Source organism: Carlito syrichta, unplaced genomic scaffold (assembly GCF_000164805.1).
Source record: "Carlito syrichta isolate Samal-C Ts95f unplaced genomic scaffold, Tarsius_syrichta-2.0.1 Scaffold303376, whole genome shotgun sequence".
Lineage (NCBI taxonomy): Eukaryota > Metazoa > Chordata > Mammalia > Primates > Tarsiidae > Carlito > Carlito syrichta.
Window position 1 is genome coordinate 41,494 of NW_007247472.1, and position 20,207 is coordinate 61,700.

General features: G+C 43.3%; 1 protein-coding gene across 1 annotated transcript in view; it reads left to right on the forward strand.

The window, feature by feature from the left end:
* The window catches only part of ACOX2 (acyl-CoA oxidase 2), a 28,577-nt gene extending 8,543 nt beyond the window's left edge, over positions 1–20,034 (forward strand). The window contains exons 10-14 of the mRNA XM_008058524.2: positions 1,988–2,164; positions 3,767–3,872; positions 8,290–8,507; positions 15,930–16,062; positions 19,889–20,034. Coding sequence (XP_008056715.1) covers positions 1,988–2,164; positions 3,767–3,872; positions 8,290–8,507; positions 15,930–16,062; positions 19,889–19,951 — 697 coding nt within the window. The 3' untranslated portion in view covers positions 19,952–20,034. The remainder of the gene's footprint in view (positions 1–1,987; positions 2,165–3,766; positions 3,873–8,289; positions 8,508–15,929; positions 16,063–19,888) is intronic.
* The last annotated feature ends 173 nt before the right edge of the window (positions 20,035–20,207 follow it).

The window sequence follows — 20,207 nt, forward strand, 5'->3', positions numbered from 1 at the left end:
GAACTACAGGCGCGCGCTATCACGCCCGGCTAATTTTTTGATTTATTGTAGAGATGAGGGCTCACCAAGTTGCCCAGGCAGGTCTCAAACCCATAAGCTCAGGCAATCCACTCATCTCAGCCTCCCAAAGCGCGGGATTACAGGCTGAGCCACTGAGCCCGGCTAGGATCACATCTTTCTATTGCTTAAAAGTATTCAATGGCTTCCCAGTGCCCATAGGACTCTATGCTGTGGCCTCTGGGTCCTTACGACCTGACCCCTACCTCCTTGTCCATCTTGTCTTACAGCCTCCACCTCTGCTTGCTTTTTTTTTTTTAATTGAGTTAGAGTCTCACTCTGTCGCCCAGGCTGGAGTACTCTGGCACACTCTCAGCCACCCCAGCATCAACCTGCTAGACTCCAGCAATCCTTCTACTTCAGCCTTCCAAGTAGCCAGAACTACATGCATACACTACCATACCCAGCTAATTTTGTATGTATTTTAGAGACAAGGTCTTGCCAAGTTGCCCAGGCTGGTCTTGAACTTGCGGGCTCAGGCAATCCACTTGCCTCGGCCTCCCAAAGTGCTGGGATTATAGGCTGAGCCACTGAGCCTGGGCCCTCTGTTCACTTCTGCCGGCCACATGCTTCTTGCCATCCACAGGGCTTTTGCACTTACCTCCCTCCCACCCAGCACTGCCTTGTTTCCTTTGAAGCAGCTTCACAGCCTACAATGTCTCATTCTTTTTATTTAACTTCTTAGTTCTGCTCCCAATATGACTAGGAGCTCCCACTCCCTGAGGGCAGGACTGCAGCTGCCTTGCTTGCCACAGCATCCCCCAGCCTTAGTATAGACCTAGAAGGCAGGAGGCCATGGTCCAGCCAGCCTCTTCCATGCAGATGGGTCTTTTCAGCCCTTATGTCTTAGGGGCCTCAAGGCTGACAGGGTCCCTCATACTCACCTATTCTCAGGTGACCAAACCAAGCAAATGCTCCTCTGTGCAGGGAGAAAGGAGTTCACTGGCAAATATAACATAAAGCATTTATTAGATTTTTTAAAATACATAATATATTTAATTACCAAAGGAATAGAATAGTATGTATTAGGTATTCTGTGCCCAGCAGTGTGCCAAGCACTTTACAAATATGATCTCACCCTGTATCCACAAACCCCTGGCGGTTAAGAGTCCACATCCCCATCTAGAAATGGACAGAGACTAAGGGATGTGAAGCTACTTCCCATCACACAAGTCTTGGTGAGGCTGCAAGGGAATCCTGCGCTGTCTAAGCCCAGAACCTACACCGCTGGATTATCAACAAGCAGCAGCTGAGAGTCACCTGCAATCCTCCTACACATGTTAGCATTCTTGCACCTATCTTCCTTTTTTTTTTTTGGAGTTGGGAGTCTCACTCTGTCACCCAGACTGGAGTGCAGTGGCTGCTCCCAGCCACCGCAGCCTCGACCTGCTGGGCTCTGGCGATCCTTCTGCCTCAGCCTTCCAAGTAGCTGGAACTACAGGCGCGCGCTACCATGCCCGGCTAATTTTTTGATTTATTGTAGAGATGAGGTCTCACTGCCCAGGCGGGTCTCGAACCTGCGGACTCAGGCAATCCACTCTCCTCAGCCTCCCAAAGCACGGGATTACAGGCTGAGCCACCAAGCCCAGCCTATCTTTCTTTCTTCAGCTAAAAAAATTTAATTTCCATACAATCACTGCACAAGTTATCATAAATCCCCAAATCAGAAGATTCTGACAGGAAAAATTCAGTGTGCTCGGATCTCAAGAGGGATTATGCTCAGGATCTGAGTGTCTGCTTCATGGGACTCAGGGTACACCTCACCGAAGGCCTCAAGGATCTCATGGCAGGATGGGCGAGAGGCTCTGGAGTGAGGAGGACCCACCAGGCGGGAGGCTGGAGCCCAATATGAGCATGCCTATCTCTGGGTGAGGGGGCTGGGCTATCCCAGAGTCCCCACCCTCTCACCTGCTTCCACCCCATCTCCCAGGTTTCTGGTGAAGAGCTACCTGCAGGCTCAGGTTTCCCCCAGCTTATCACAGAGGTCTCTCCCTCAGTCTGTTGCGTATCTCACTGTGCCTGACCTGGCCAGGTGCCCCGCCCAGCAAGCAGCCGACTTCCTCTTTCCAGAGCTCTACACCACGGCCTGGGCACACGTGGCAGTCAGGTAAGTCAGTGCCGAAAAATCAGCCATCCCACCAGGATAGACTCCTTCCCATGCCAGGGCCTTTGAGATGGTTAGGTAGACATTTGTGGATACATTTCTACAAACCACCCCATTCCTAAGCCTCTCCAGTTCTCTCAGCTCCTGGCACATTGGGTAGACAGAGGGCAAGTCCCAGTATCACTTCTCCATCCTGGTCATGGTAACAGAAGGACATACATCACCTCTCTGGCTAGTGATAGAAATGTTTAAAATCTTTATTAGGTTCCTATGGTGATTTGCAATACAACAATTGTACCTACATGTAAATACTATAACTGTATCAATATGCAAATACCTATAAAGCAATACTCATGTTTGAAATATCCCATAATCCAAAATAATTTTTAAAAATATGATTACCCCAAGGGACAGAATTGGTTTATTTCCAGGGTGTAGTAGGCTCCAGGGAACATAGACAAAACTAAGGACTCATCCATTCTGTCATTCAACAAATGCAGTCAGGTACCTACTATGTGTCAGGAATGACCACAGATGCTAGGGGCTGGGAATAAAGAGAGGCAGGTCCTGGCCCAACACAGACACCATGGAAAAGATGGAAAGGTTGAACTGCCTGAAGAGGAAATCTTCTGAACACTGCCCCAAACGAAAACACCAAAAACAAACTGCAAAAAAAAATTTGTGTATGGTAAGAGGCCTTATATCCCAACCTGTGGTCCCAGGAATGGTTAATAGCTATTTCAAGATCACAATTAACTTGGAACATTCATTTATTTATTCCAGAACTATTTATTAAGATCCTACAGTAAGTTAGGCACTGTTCTAGGCACTGGTGATCGATCTATCAGGAAGCCTCACAGAGCTTACATTTTAGCATAGAGTTGAGGAGGGGAAGGTAAGGCTTGGGGTGATTAAATGCCATAATATTTCTCTCTGCTTGGAACTCAATGTGACATCTGCTTATCTAAGCCCTGACAAAGCAAAATAAATATTGCTTAATAAACAGTTTGCTTTACACACAAATTCCAAGGGTCATGGATGCATGGGCAGGGAATAGAAAATAAAAAGAGAGTAAAGTTTAATGAAATGGTAAGTGACTAATTTAGTGGTTTGGAGAACCAGGGTTGATTTTCTGTTTTTGTTTTTGGATCCCTTGGGTAGAACTTGCAGCAGGCTGGGTGACTGACAGGCCTCACTAGACTTTAGAAAGAAGCCACCCTCCTTGATCAGGCCATAGTAAATCAGTCAGCAGGTCGGCCTGAAGACATTGGCGTCAGGATGGAACCTACATTAGAAAGAGGGCATAGCTCCTGCCTATAGCCCTGTGGCTTTACAAAACGATGATTAAGAACAAGTCCAAATTTCTGGCTCTACTCCCTGTGTGACCCTGGACAGGTTGGTTAACCTTTCTGGGACTCAGTTTTCCCCACTGTAAGTTGGGAATGCCTACCCTTAAAGAGATAACGAATATCAAGTATTTAGCTTCATGACACATAAATGGTCGATAAATAGGAATCATTTCCACTTCTGAGGTCCCCCAGGCAGCCCATCAGTTATCTCTGCTACTCAATCAGGTAGATGAACCTTTTTCTCTTTGGCTTTCAGGCTTATAAAGGACTCAGTACATCATTTACAGACCCTGACGCAATCCGGGGCTGACCAGTATGAGGCCTGGAACCAGACCACTGTCATACATCTCCGGGCGGCTAAGGTGAGCTGCCGTCAGCTGGAGCTGACAGGGATCTGTTTTGTCTCCCAGGCTGGCTGCCCTGCTGGGAAAAATCCAAGCTCTGCCATTATTCCCCAGCCCTGCTCCGCGGGCCACTGCCCTCATTTTGCTTCCCAGGCTTTAGTCCAGGGTATTTTAATTAAAGGACTTAACTCCAAAGCAATCTTGCTGGCAGCTCTTGGGGGAAAAGGTAATGAGGCAGTGTTATTGAATTTGCTTCAGGTTGTTCAAATATTTCCTCCCAGATAGAAAAGCAGGTCAAGTCTCCCTCAGTCCCACAGGCAATCCTTGGATGTCTGATTCAATTTCCACTATGTTTTGTGTTTATGCATAATTCAATCAGTTGGCAAATATTTGAGCACCCATTCTGCACCAAACACAGGGTTGGATGCTCAACAGTGAGGCCAACTGCCCATACACTGCCACAACCAAGGCAGATGGGAAATGCAGGCTGCTGTGGAACCCTGAGCAGGCATGTCTGTCTACCTTGAGGAGTCAGAAAGACTTCCCAGAAGTGACAAAAGACTGACCTCAAGGATGAGCTGAAATTAGCCAGCAAAGGGCGGGGGTGACGACTTCAAGAGGAAGGTTTCCAGGCAAAGGGAGCAACATGTGCAAAAGGAGACAAGGAGTGGCAGGTGCTTGGGAGGAAGTGCAGGTCGTCCCAAGGAGGAAGAATGAAACAAGAAGAGGAAGGACGGGAAGGGAGTGGATAGGCAAGGCCTGGGACCTTAGGCCTCGCTGGGAGAAGTCTGAGTTTTGTTTTCAGTGCAGTGGGAAGTCTTTGACAAGTCCATATAAGGGGAGTGAAATTCTAGACTTGCATAGGCTGCAGAGACAGGAATGAACCGAGACCAGAAGCCAGTTAGGAGCGAACAGCAACAGTCTGAGCCAGGACTCTGTGGTCCCAACCATGAGCTTAGGAGAGGGCAAGGGGAGAAGTGAGTAGATGCAGAGATACTAAGGGCGTACCGGAAGGGACAGGCCTCAGAGAGCAATGAGTGGACAAGAGGTAAAAATGACTTCTGAATTCTAGTTTAGGCAGTTGGGACTCTGACTCTGCTAACAACTGGAGAACTAAAAACGATGGCTCCAATCTGCAGGCCTCAGGCCTAGAAAATGACAGCCTTAAAACAGAAAAGCCTAGAAGGACCGCAGAGGCCCTGTGGGGCAGGGGTGAACCGGCAGGCTGGACACAAGTGCACTGGTGACCTGCTACCTCCACCATACTCCCTACTGTGCTAAATGTCCTGTCAACATAGAGGGTTAGCCAAGGGCTTCACACTTTCACCAGATTACCAAAAAGGAACCATAATCACCCATTATTTCTTTCCTTGTCCATTTTCCAAACTTATGTCCTGTCTATGACCCTGCTTGCCAGTGTTACTTCAATTGATACATACAACCCTGTGAGGAAGACCAGCATCATGTCCATTTTAAGGGTGAGGAAAGAATGCAGAGGAGTTAAGTCCCAAATGAAGAATATAGCTGAGTTCAAGTCCTTTCCCACATACCAGGGAGGGTGTGATGAGTAACTGAGGTGAGCCCCAAGCTCTGAGGACTGGAAGCTCAGCCAGCCTGGAGAAGAGCAAGTCCCTGATGGCTTCCTGGGAAGGTGATGCCCCAGCTGGGTCTCCAAGGTCCAAATGGACAGGGCATTCTGTACCTTCTGTGCTCATGAGGGACCATGTACTCTACAGAAAGCTCAAGCACCCAACTGGCCCCATCTGGAAACCATAAATGTGCAGAATGAGAATTATTACAACTTGGTGGAGGATAGGAGGTGCTGACTTTGACAGGGCAGACAAGGAGGAGCCATAGGCTAAGTTCTGGTCCCAGCTCTGCACGGCCTCAAGCAGTCCCTTCCCTCTCTGGGCTTTGTAAAACAAAGGGACATAGAAAAGTCTTTTTTTTTTTTTTAAGAAAAAGAAAAGTTTATTTAAAAGTAAATTAGAGAGAGAAAGAGAAGGAAGAAAGAAGATTCACCTCCCCAAGGTGGGGGAGGGAGCCAAAGCCAGGAAGCATGGCAACAGCCATAGTTCAAAGACCACATGGCCACACCAGAGTCTAGGAAGGCCAAAGAAGAGTCTTTTAAGGCCGGGATCGGTGGCTCAGCCTGTAATACCAGCACTTTGGGAGGGTGAGGTAAGTGGATTGTCTGAGTCCATGGCTTTGAGACCAGTTCGGGCAACTTGGCAAGGTCGCATCTCTACAATAAATTAAAAACTAGATGGGCATGGTAGCACGCACCTGTAGTTCCAGCTACTTGGAAGGCTGAGGCGGAAGGATGACCTGAGCCCAGCAGGTCAACGCTGGGGTGGCCATGAGTGTGCCACTGCACACCAGTCTGGGCAACAGAGTGAGACTCCAACTCAAAAAAAAAAAAAGAGGCTTTTAGGCTCTGACAGGTTCTGGTCCTCTAATCTTAGACCCTGCCCAGGAGAGATGTCAGTCTCCAGGACCACTGGAGCAAATGCTGGTCATTCAGGGTAGCACTTAGGAGTATAGCCTGGGTTTGGATCTCATGGCTACCATTTACTAGCCATATGTCCTTGGGCAAGAAACTTAATTTTTCAGAGTCTCAGGCTCTTCATCTGCAAAATGGAGCTAATAACAGTAGTTACTTTGTAGAATTATGATGAGGATTAAATGATTAATACATGTAAAACTTAGAGAGAACCCAGTTCATAAGTGCCATGCATTCCACTCCCACCCACAGGAGGCAAGATTTAAACCAAGACACACACAAAGTTAGTAAAGTTCACAGAGCTCTGAGCATGGTACCAAAGTTTGGCTCAGCATCCCCCAAAGCACAGAGGCCACCTTCTCTCTCTGGTCCTCATCCTGCCTTCCAAGGCAGAGGCCCTGAAGCAGCTCTCCATCACGCTACTCCTCAATCCAGTACCTTGAACATTTGATGACATGGCCCCAAGCTCAGGTCAGGGCAAGCAGGGTCTAACTGAATGAAGCACAGTCTCCAGTTCTGCCACGTGGACCCTGTCCAAGCAGCAGAGGCTACTGGAGCCAGCACATCAGCTCGTCTTCCACACCCAAATGCTGCAAGACCAACACACTGTGAGCACACCTGCTCTGCGTGGCAAAGTGGAGTCGACAGCACCTGTGTGAGGGCTCCCAGGAAAGGCAGGTTCTTTCCAAGTGAGAAACTTGATCAGGTCTCTGCCCAGATCAGACAACCAAGCCCCGCAGAATAAAATTCTGACCATGTCATTCATAGCCCTTCGCTGACCTAGGCTGCAGGCGTGGGTCCACCCTAAATCCCCCCACTCCCTGCCATCACCTCATTATACCCCAGTGCTTTGGCCTCAACTGCCTTCAGCTTCCTGCTCAAGAAGGTCTCCCTGCCTGGAATGACCTTTTATCCATCCCTCGTCCCCCTGGGTGAATTCCTTTGAATCCCCAAGACATCCTAAGTCTTGCTGCTTAAAGTCACTACCAACAGCATAGTCATCACAGAGGAGCTTGTTATAAATGCAGTCTCAGGCCCTACCCTGGAATCTGCATTTTGACAAGATCCTCAGGTAATCTGTATGCACATAAAAATGCTTTATACCCTCTCCCCCTCATGGAACTCATATAATCCTACCTGACAAAATAATCATGTGCACTTGTCTTGGAGAGAGAAGTATTCCAAATATTTAACAGCCAATAAGAGAGGGACACTAACCAATCAAAATGGACTTGGAAGCAGAGTCCTGAAGACCTCCTGCTGGGTCAGATGTTACTTCTTTAGTTGCTGGACTGTGGGAGAAGTTGAGAGTCCCAGGGAAGGAGCCCACCTGGCAGAGGGGGCTCTCATGGGGTTGATGGCAGTGGTCACTTACCAATAGGTACCAAAGTATCTTAAAACTGACAAAGCCAGACATTACATATGGGCTGAATAAAAAAGCACTGCTTACCTCAAGGAATTTATATTCTAGCTGGAATAAACACCATACACATTTTGAACCCTTACTTTCTCACTCTATGGCACACACACACACACACACACACACACACACACACACACTCTGAATGCCTTGAACATGGCAGATGATAAATAGCTATTTTCTTGAGAAGAGTGGTGCTGTCTTCCACTTTCCTCAGGCCAGTCTCCAACACCCCTGTGCTTTTTTTCCTCCATTTTCAAACCCACTTGAAACTGCCCAAAGCAAGATGAAGAAACCAACAGCCACCAGCCCCGACACACACTCACATACACACATCCATACTATCAAAAAGACTCAGACCCAGAGCAAGCTAGAGAAAAGGTGGCTGCTTGTCAGCCACTAGGAAACACAGCTGCAGCAAGCGTATTCCAGCAGTCTTGCCAAGTTCTCAGGATGACTTCTGGTGTCAGAGATCAGAAATCCATGGCGAATGCATCTTTGTGTCTTTGTAGGCACACTGCCACTATGTCATTGTGAAGACTTTTAAAGAAGCTCTGAAGCAACTAGAAAATGAACCAGCGATTCACCAGGTGCTCAAGCGCCTCTGTGACCTCCACGCCTTACATGGTATCTTGACTAACTCAGGTGACTTTCTCTATGATGGTTTCCTGTCTGGGGCCCAAGTAGACACGGTGAGAACAGCCTACCTGGACCTGCTCCGCCTGATCCGGTGAGTGGCTGAGACTTCAAACCATGTTAGCCTCCAGAGAAAAACCCCAGACCTTTTCCACAGGTCACTTCAAACTACAAAACCTTGCTAATGGGGGTCCTTGCAAAAGAGCAACAGCCCTGGAGAGGTTTATACCCTAGCACTATTATACCAACATAAAACATTATGAATTAATGAAAAAATGGGGGAAAGTTAGAAATAAAAATGCTTAAGAATAAATTAGCTACCTCAATTGAACTCTTCAACACTGTCGAGGAAATAGGAACAGTATCTAAGGAATAGGAATAAAATGAAGCATGCTACACAGGAATGATATGCGCTAACAATAATAGTCTTAATCACAGCTAACATTTAAGAAGCATTTACATGCCAGGCCCTGCACTGAAGGCTTTTACATACATCATCTCATTTAATCCTTACAGCCCTTTGAAATGAATACTATTAATCTCCCTGTTACAGCAGAGGAAACTCAGGTTTATAGAAGTTAACATGCCTGATATAGTGGTTAGCCAGAGGAGGAGCCAGGTACAATCAGGACTGTCTGAGCATGCACATGAGCTCTTAGCCTGTATGTTAAGCTTAAAGTCAAGGTGTTATTTCAGACATATCCTTGTCTTTGTTGAATGTGTTTAAATAAATTCTTACCAAGTTTAGTCAACTTATTTTAATCAACCCTCAGCTTCAAGATGAAATTATTTTTAAAGTTCAATAATTTATATTGATTTGAAAAACAATAGTTTTTAAATGAAGCATTAACACACCACCATTTAGGGTCGTGAAATACTAATATAGTGCTTTCATCCTGTTATTCTATAATCTAAATTATTTATTTAAAAACATATCAAAACCAAAGCCCAACCTAACCAGGATACTGGAAAAAAAAAAAAAACCAGAAATTAAAACAATACAAATTATTCACCATTGTCCACAAGATGAAAAATGCTACCATGAGAAAACAATCTTTCTGAGACCTCACTGGACAGAAAATATGATGCCTACTGTATGGGTGAGTGGCTTTTCTCACAGAACCTCCAATGTTTATCATTTATCAATAAGACTAAGACAATAAAAAGAAAAAAACTGAAATGTTTTAAAAACAAGATTTGTAAGACAGAGGTTTAAAAATATTAGAGCAAATGCTTTTTATTTCTAACAATATACAGTATGTTGCATGCCATTTAGGACTACATATAAGCAACTAGCAGATAGTTGGTGGCCCATAAATGTTTATTCAATTAAATCATCAAAACTGTCAAAAATACATTTGATACAATTATGTCCCAGATATTAAACTTTTCCTAGTATAGGGAATCCAGTGGTGAAAACCATTAAGAGCATAATTAAGTACTGCATAGTTCAAGCCTAAGTATGTCTAACTTTCTGAAGTGCTCAGTATTCAAAGGCACATGAGAGAATAATGTTCTAGTCCTGGTTGGTGGTAATGATAAAATACAAAAGATTGCCTTAACACCCCATAAGCATGTTTTTTTAATTTGCAAACAGCATTTCTAAGTTCTTGCCTTGGCTCCAGAGACTTACAATTCAAGACAAGACAGACAGCACTGACACAAACTGCCAACTTACTCAAGCATCAAACCCACAAATTGATTTACTTACATTATGGTTCCTAAGTAACCTTACTACTGCAGGGTAATTAGGTATGTAACAGATTCCAAGTTTTTACCTATTCTGTGTCACAGTTCCCTGCCTCGATTAGTTATTATAGCCCCAAGATTTCTGAGATGACAAATGAAGGACAGAACAATATTCTAAGTGTCACCAAGAACCAAATCTCTGTGTAATGTTAACTAACTGACCGAATGGTTTTAGCTTGGTTAAGTGGTAATAAAATCTCAGTTGTGAAACTTTAAGGTAAAGACAACAGATTAAATATATGCATTTTTGTTCCTTCCTGAAATCCTACTAAAACATCAGCAAATGGACTGAATTTTTTTTTTTTTTTTTTTGAGTTGCAGTCTCTCACTCTGTCGCCCAGAGTGCAGAGGCCGCTCCCAGCCACCACAGCCTCGACCCTCTGGGCTTCGGCAATCCTTCCGCTTCAACCTTCCAAGTAGCTGGAACTACAGGCGTGCCCTACCTCACCCGGCTAATTTTTTATAGAGATGAGGTCTCACCAAGTTGCCCAGGCAGGTCTTGAACCCGCAGGCTCAGGCAATCCACTCACCTCAGCCTCCCAAAGGCACGGGATTACAGGCTGAGCCACCGAGCCCGGCTGGACTGAAAATTTGTTTCACTTTTTAGTCTTTTGGCTAAGATTGAGTGTGGATTGAAAATTTTTTTAACTAGTGGTTTAGCAGACAAGTTGCACCAGAGAAACCCAGGAACTAGCAAAACTGTACCTCTGGCAGTGGAGGTGACGGTGAGACTGCCAGGATGGGTTGAAAGTCTGCTTCCAGAGGGAGCTGAATTCCAGTTCCCCTCTTCCTCTGAGACTGGCTTCCTTGACCTTGTCGTGACAGAGGGTAAACAGAGCATCTGTGGACTAGGAAACATCAAGCCCAGTTGAGGATAAAGCTACCATACAGCCAGTAGGCACCCTTTATAGGCCAAATGCTGACATCTCCCTCATCTAGCCCTCTTTTCCCAATGGTTCCTAAAAAACTTGGCAACCAGACTAGTACCCTACAGGAAGATAAGATGGTCCTTCTCTGGAATCTGATCAGCCCAAGAAAAAGCAGCTAAAGACACTGATGCCAGAGTCTACCCAATTCACCCCATAGGGAATCCCACATTCACAAGCACACCCACAGGCTTCTAATTGGCTAATTGATGCCCTGCTCTTAGCTATCATCAGATACTCAGGGATCACCAGACACTTGAGGAAATCTCCTAACATAAAAGGTGGAGATCAAGTCAAGCAAGAACAAGACAATAGGAGGATATAAGAGAATCCTTGGAGAGAAGAAAACATTAAAAAAAAAAATCAGTAATATCCTCAGAGTTACGAAGAGATATTGAGATATTGCAACTGCAAAATAAAAACCAGAATGTCATTATTTAAAAAGTAATATTCAGAGAACAAAAAAAAGAACGCTTCGAAATTAAAAAATGATAGTGGAAATGAAAAACTCAATTTAAGGATTGGAAGATAAAGTTGCAGAAATCCCACAGAAAGAAAACAAAGAGACAAAAAATAGGAGAGAAAAGGTTTTTTTAAAGTAAGAGGGCTGGTCGGGCGCAGTGGCTCAAGCCTGTAATTCCAGCACTTTGGGAGGTTGAGGCGAGAGGATTGCCTGAGCCTGCAGGTTCGAGACCAGCCTAGGCAACATGGTGAGACCTCGTCTCTACAATGAATCAAAAATTAGCCAGGCAGGGTAGCACACACCTGTAGTTCCAGCTACTTGGAAGGCTGAAGCAGACGGATTGCAGGAGCCCAGCAGGTTGACTCTGGGGTGGCCGTGAGCCTGCCACTGCACTTCAGCCTGGGCGATGGAGAGAGACTCCAAGTCAAAAAAAAAAAAGTAAGAGGGCCAATCTTAGCTGTCCATCAGCTGAAGAAGAGGTCTAGAAAGAGAAGACAGAGAAAATAGAAGGAAGCAAATCATTAATAAAATAACTCAAGAAAACATCCCTCAAATGAAGAATATGAGTTTCAGATTGAAAAGGGCTACAAATGCCTATAAACTAGAGAAGACAGACTGACACAATAGGTCTAACACATACTCTGTGAAATGGTAATAAGTGCTATGAAGAAAAGGATAGCAGGAAGACAGAAAAGGAATGCTAAGGAATGGGGAAGTCTACAGATTTTAAAAGTCAGAGTAAGTCAGGCATCATGGCCCATGCCTGTAATCCCAGCACTTTGGGAGACTGAGGCGAGAGGATTACCTAAACCCTTGGATTCAAGACCAGCCTAGGCAACTTAGCAAGACCTCATCTCTACAATAAGTCAAAAAATTAGCTGACGTGGTGGCACATGCCTATGGCTCTAGCTACTTGGAAGGCTGAGGCAGAAGGATCACCTGAATCCAGCAGGTTAAGGCTGTGGTGACCATGAGCGTGCCACTGTATTCTAGCCTGGGCAACAGAGTGAGACTCCCACTCAAAAAAATAAAAATAAAAGTCAGAGTAACCATGTGCAGTGGCTCACACCTGTAATTCCAGCAACTCAGGAGACAAAAGTAGAATTGCTTGAGGCCAGGCATTCAAGACCAGCCAGGGCAACATAGCAAGACCTCATTGCTAATACAAATAAAGACAAAAAATAAATTGGTCAGGGAATGCCTCCCTGGAAGGGTGACATTTAAGGAAAGACCTGGCAGAAAAGGGGAGAAGCCATATGCTGGGAAAGAGCATTACAGGCAAAGCATAAGTACAATCATATGTCATTTAGTAATGGAGATACGTTCTGAGAAATGCATCATTAGGTGATTTCATCATTGTGTGAACATCACAGAGTGTAGCTTATACAAACATGGATGGTATAGCCTACCACACACCTTGACCATATGGGATAGTCTATTGCTCCTAGGATACAAACCTGCACAGTCTGTAACTGTACTGAATACTGTGAGGATTGTGACACAGTTCACTATACCATAGGAATTTTTCAGCTCCATGATAATCTTATGGAACCACCATCATATATATGGTCCGTCATTGACCAAAACATCACTATGTGGTGCATGGCTGCACAAATGCTATTGGCCAGAGTGGACTTAGCACATCCAACCAGAGGAGAGAAAAGACACAGAGACAGGAAGGGAATGACTAAGGTGGAAAATGAAAGCAAGGTCAGAGAGTTAAGGGAGTATACAGAGGGAAAAGAGAGAGTAGTAGGGTAGGTCGCTGCCAAGACTTAAGGGCTCTTATTTTGTGAGGATGGAGGGCTTTGAGCATAGAATAGGTACAACCTGAAAGAATCTGATATGTACTTTTAAAGACTCACTCTAGCTTCCATTTTAAGAATTAAGAGTGAAAAGCTGGGAGACCAGTTGAGAGGCTAATGCGATAATCCAAGTAAGAGATGATAGTGGATAGAACTAGTGGTAACACTGGATGTAGTAGGAAGTGGTCGAAATTTAGTTACAACTTTAGGGCAGAATAGGATTTGCTGAGATTAACAAGAAAGAAGAATCAAGATATTGTGCCAGAAGGACAGAGTTGCCATTTACCATAAATACAGAAGACTACAGGTTTGAGCAGGATGAACAGGAGAAGGTCTAGCAGATCAGGAGTTTGGTTTTGGACACATCACATTTGAAGACCCTGTTAGAAATTTAAGTACAAGCCAGGCTCGGTCGCTCAGCCTGTGATCCCATGCTTTGGGAGGCTGAGGTGAGTGGATTGCCTGAGCCTGCAGGTTCGAGACCCACCTGGGCAACTTAGCGAGACCTCATCTTTACAATAAATCAAAAAATCAGACGGGCGTGGTAGTGCATGCCTGTAATTCTGGCTACTTGGAAGGCTGAGGCGGAAGGATCACCAGAGCCCAGCAGGTAGAGACTGCAGTGGCCGGGAGTGGCCACTATACTCCAATTTGGGCAACAGAGTGAGACTCCAACTCAAACAAGAAAGAAATAAAGAAAGAAATCTAAGTACAGATGTTGGTAAGCAGGTAAGTGACAATGGAGGGATAAATCTGGAAGTCACTGGCATATGGTTGATATTTAAAGCCATGAGAGGAATGATAACACAAGGAATAAGCGCATGAAGAGAAGGTCCATGTACTGAGCCTTGAGACCCTCCAAAGAGAACAAGGAGGTGACTTTGACAAGTACTATTTCAGTGGAGTGGTGGGAGTGAAAACATGAATGGCTCCAGTTCAGGAGAGAATGGGAGAACTGGAAATAGCAAGCATAAACAGGCATAACATTTTCAAGGAGTTCTATCATAAAGGGGAGCCAAGATGATAGAGAAGGAAACACTGTCAAAAGCTTGTGCCTAAGACAGAAAAAATGACAGCATAGTTACATACTGATGGAAATGATCCAGGAGACAGAATTCCAACATTTTAGAGGAAAGGCAAGAGAAAGTCTTAAACATTGTTTTCCAATAGATAAGAGGAAAAGGCATCTAGTGGGCAAGGAGGGAATGGACTGAGTTGAGAGCCTGGTCAACTGACCTATACTAAGAAGAAGGAAGACATTGTAGGTATAAATTCAGGCATGGGAATTATAGAAATCCTCTTACTACTTCCCTTTATCAGTGACGTGGAATGCAGAATCATCCAAGTAAGAGACAGGGAGGTGGGTAATGTAGACTTGAGGACCAAAGAGAAGGTATAAAACAGTCATTAAGAGAAGGAAAAAATAAACAAATAGAGCAGTGTCACATGGCTTCTGAGCAGCCATCAGGTCCACCCTTGTTACACCAGTCAGGATGGGTTTTTCCAGCCATATGTGGCTATAAAGTGGTGGCATGAAGTCAGTGGAAAATTGAAGATAAGAAGGGGTAGGTTTTGTTAAACTAGCAAGACAAAGCACAAACAAAATTTGTTGAATATATTTTTGAGGGAACAATATAATAGACCATGTAATTTCAGTTGAATAAGGGAGACCACAAGGGGTGACAGTTAGTGGCAGGGCTCACATGATGATGAGAGGCCATCAAGAAGTATCCCAGTCACTTCAAATGCTTTGGTGACAAATAATCAACACTTAATATTGGTCTGATCAAAATTATAGCTATATTGAGAGGCAGGAACACCAAGGGGAGAAAGAATGGGAACAGGGGGAGGTGAGGGTGAAGAGAGGGGTGCTAAAAATAAATTCTTGCATTTTGTAATTAAAAGTCAACATCTAATATCTAAAACTGCACCATCAAGAAGCAGCAATATAAACAAGATGTTCAGATATCCAGGTAAATACCAAAATATCAGCTAAAATGTTAACAGTGATTGCCCCTGGGGAGAAAAAGCAGAGATGAGATAAGGATGTGCTGTTTGTCAAACAACAAGTCTTAAGGAACTCTTTAACTATACTATACATAAATAACAAATTGAAAAATAAAAATTAAAAAAAAAAAGCTGGCTGGGCATAATGGCTCATGCCTATAATTCCAGCACTTTGGGAGGTCGAGGAGGGAGGATTGCTTGAGCCCAGTAGTTCAAGACAGCCTGGGCAACATGGTGAAACCTCAACTCTACCAAAAAAAAAAAATTTTACAGAAGCTGGGCATGGTGGCATGTACCTGTAATCCCAGCCACTTGGGAGCCTGAGGCAGAAGGATCACCTGAGTGCAGGAGATCGAGGCTGCAGTGAGGTGTGATCGTACCACTGCACTCCAGCCTGAGTGACAGGAGACCCTGACACACACAAAAAAAGCTACACACACATCTGAATTGTTCAAAAACTGAATAATAATGCAACCTCTAGTTAAGTGTTGTTATTCACCAGCCCAGATTAATTAGATTCATAAGAGCAATCTAAAATACTCACAACCTCTTGTTTCCTTTCTCAGGAAGGATGCCATCTTGTTGACTGATGCTTTTGACTTCACCGATCAGTGTTTAAATTCAGCACTTGGCTGCTATGATGGAAATGTCTATGAACGCCTGTTTCAATGGGCTCAGAAGTCACCAACCAATACTCAGGTAGTTGAGTAGAACACATTATAAATTATGTAAGAGAGCAGAAAACAAGCAGTGAATACACCTCCATGACTTCCCATTTTAATTGATTCCCATTAAGTTGGAAATCACTTGGCAGAGCATGTCTGTTTAAAATATTTTTAGAGAACACATAAAAGAAACCAGGAGTGGGAGTGTGGCCTGGCAGGAACAATGAGCCTGGACTGTAATCAGCAAAATGCACTGCTCAGAACTTGGTAAAGGGAAACAGGAGGAAGACCAAAGCTCTAAATCATGGCTTGACACACCCAAAGGCATACACGTAGAATGGCAAACTGGCTTTTAAGTAACAAAAATAAGGAGATAAATCACTGAGGTGGTTTAACCATCTTATTTTCAGTCTTTTAGCTCTCAGTTTTGTGCAGATAAAGGGGTATTCAGAAAGCTTGAGGAGTGCCTCTCTCAGACCTGACTTGCCTGCTAGAGAATCCTCCCCACTCTTCACCCTAAGGAACACAATCTCAGGAGCAGAGAAGGATGCTGTCATCAGTAGCCCATGACAGTCATATAAATGACAATTACAAGGGTTATGGAGAAAAGATTCCCAGCTGTCCTAGAAGAGAACATCAGAACTGTACATTATTAACAGTGAGAAGAGCAAAACTCCAATAGTCTAGGGCCAGGGTATGTTCATACCTCATAGCTCTCTGCTATGAGCATCTTTGGGAAAAGTTATGAAGGTCAGTGAATACATTAACTGGAAAGAAATAAACCCCGTGTTTAGAATTTGGGGAACCAATATTTAAAAGCAGATTTGACACAGATGATCAAAATAAAAAGTCTATGGTACACAACAGATTATTTTAAGTTTTATAATGCAAATATGTTATTCAGATGGTGAAGCTTTTTTTTACCTCTTTGGTCCAATTTCAGAAAAGGTGTCTTAACACCTCATCAGATTGGCAACTCTCAGGCTTTCATTCACACTTAGCAAGGTGTTAGACTTTCTCCTAACAATTTTCAGCCTGTCATACCTCATAGCTTAATTTAACATGATTATCTAAAGTTACAACACAACCACCCCATTTTGGTCCCCAGGAAGGCATCCTTTTAACTCAGCAAAGAAACAGAAACAATTGACCTAAAGAAGGTAGACATTTACTGCCTAGTACCGTTAACCTACTTCCATTGTTTTACTTTTTCTAATGATTAGATGTCTCTACTTGCTAACATTTAAACCATGACATAAAAATACAGCAATGCTCCGACTCCAGACTAGTTCCCATGGTCTAAAGATAAACGTGTGCTCTTTGGTGCTCCAGAGAAAACCCCACCCTGCTGTAACACCTGTCAGGAAATGCTGACATACATAGCTCAAACCCGTTTTACTGGCAACACAGGAAACATTCCAGTTTTCCTGACTCCTTCAACTTCACTAAAGAACATAGGGGACTTTCTCTTTTTGTAGTTTGTTTTTAAGCTTTATTTTAAAAGACTTTCATCTGGATGCTACATGAAAGCAGACTTACCTAAATGAGACATATCTGACCAAGAGGTGAGCAGATCCAGTAAAATGTTGATACACTTCATCATATTCACTATTGTCTATCTCCTCCCACTTGGCTGTGAATGATGGTGTCTTCACTTTCCTAGCTCAAGGGTCTATCACGGAGTAGACACTCCATGTTTATGAAATAAACTAACATGGTTTTATGAGCTACCTGGTGAGATGAAGAAATATGCTGCATACAATACCACAGACTCTCGTCATCTTAGCTTATATTATACCTTGCTAAGAAGATGACAGGTAGAGCACTGTGGCTCCTTCATGCATGGCAATTTGGGAATGTGAGGTTACCAATGACCTTGGAGAACTGTTTCCAGTTAGTTAAAATGACACTCGGCTGACTGCTAATATATAGCCACATGATCTTGCAACACATTTCTGGCTCTTTTAGAGATCACCAAAATAGCACTTTAAAGTGTATTTTTTCTAGTCTGCTGTACATAATTTTGAAGCTGCAATAAGAAACATTTTTCCAGCCGGGCTCGGTCGCTCAGCCTGTAAACCCGCGCCTTTGGGAGGCTGAGGTGAGTGGATTGCCTGAGCCCGTGGGTTCGAGACCTACCTGGGCAGCGAGACCTCATCTCTACAATAAATCAAAAAATCAGCCAGGCGTGGTAGCTCATGCCTGTAATTCCAGCTACTTGGAAGGCTGAGACGGAAGGATCACCGGAGCCCAGCAGGTTGAGGCTGCGGTGGCCGGGAGCGGCCACTGCACTCTAGTCTGGGTGACAGAGTGAGACTCCAACTCAAAAAAAAAAAAAAGAAAGAAAGAAAGAAACATTTTTCCTCATGTGCACTAGTAGAAAAAGGAACACAATAGGTATTTGAAATAAATTAAAACAGCAGCTACGTTGAAACATGCCCTGTAGACACAAAGTACAAATGGGAATATATTTCACTGACATTTTTCTACCAAAAGAAAAGTGCAATGCTAAGTTAAGCATCTTAGAATCACAGGAGTCTCTCTTCTGTCTAGGGCAGATTGTGGTCAGTTTTGTCCCCAGAAAAAATGATGTGCTTTCTTTTGGTTTAGTGGAGGAAATATTGGGGATAATTTCAACAGGAATCCTATATTTCCCTAATTGTTCTATTGTAAAATTTTCCCAAGTAGTATTTAGATGCATTAAACACATCTACTGATCCATTTACTCATTCAACATTCGGGGGACCCAAAAAAACCTGAAATTTATTTATTAAAAAAAGTGTATATTTATTCTTACACGTTTTAAAATTCAGTCACCTTCAAAGTACTCTACATTTGATGCAATACACCTATCAAGATGCTTTTTCCACTGCTCAAAACAGTTTTTGAACTCATCAATTTTTATGCCTTTTAGTGTTTCTACAGTTTTTTGTTTCGCCTCTTCCACATCAGCAAAACGTTTCCCTTCGAGGACTTTTTTAATATGGAAAAAAAAAGTCACTCAGGGTAAAATTGGGTGAATAGGGAGGGTAGAGCTTGGGGGTCATACCGTTATTGGTCAAAAACTGCTGAACACTCAGCGCAGAGTGGGCAGATGCACTCATAAATCACCCAACATGAAATGGGCAAATGTGTTGAAAGAATCTCCAAAAAAAATTCACTAAAGCCAGATGCAGCCTCTCACAACATTAGCTGGTACACTGATGCCTGTGGGTTCCTAGAACACTAGTGGGAAAGCCTGCATGTACTATAAGGGGTCTGCCCTCCAGTTTTTTGGGGGTCCCTCATGCACATTTACCGAGCACATCCTATGTGCCATAAACTGTTCTAAGGTACTGAGGATACTATGGAAAACTAGAGTCACAGGCCTAGCATTTAAGGAACTTACAGTTTTAGTGTAGACAGGCAAAAAAAAGTAAATATTATAAAAGATGGGGCCAGAGCTGTAAAATAAAGAATCAAGACCCTGCATTACAGAATAATGGGTATAAGCTATTCTGACCTAAAATACTGCTTACCTGATTCTACTATCTGGTTCCTTGCTTTGTGGTTAATGTTCAATTTCAAAGAGCCTCAAAGAATCAAGCCTTTTATTTGTATTAAATTTCAAAAGCAAATGATAAGCTGTGTTTTTAATTGGCCACCTGCATCCACAATTTAAAATCTGCATGAGAAAAGAAAGGATGCCCTTTGGAAAAAATGTTTCTCCATATGTTCACACTAAATGAATTTTTAAAATAATTTTAAAAATTAAGAATCTTATGTAATGTTACTTTTTTGAAGCTAAAGACTTAATTTGAAAGTAAAAGTCATTAATCCTGAAAGAACTGTCTTAATAATGCATTTCTTTCTACAAACAGGGAAACCCTGCCTATGAGAAATATATAAAACCGCTATTACAAAATCAGAGATCCAAGCTATGAAATAACCAACAGTATTCAAGAAGCAAGCAGCACTACTGTGTGATAATACTATGACATATACATAAAAATAAAATTTGAAATTATATATGCTTTTCAGAGTCATCTTTTAGATACCACCTGAAATAATATTAAAATAATCCATAGGAGGAAAAAGGCAGAGTGAATAATTGTTGAAGCTGGTCAGTAGATAGGCACGTGGGTATTATTACACTATTCATTCTACTTTTGAACCGTTCCATAATAAAAAACGGTGCCA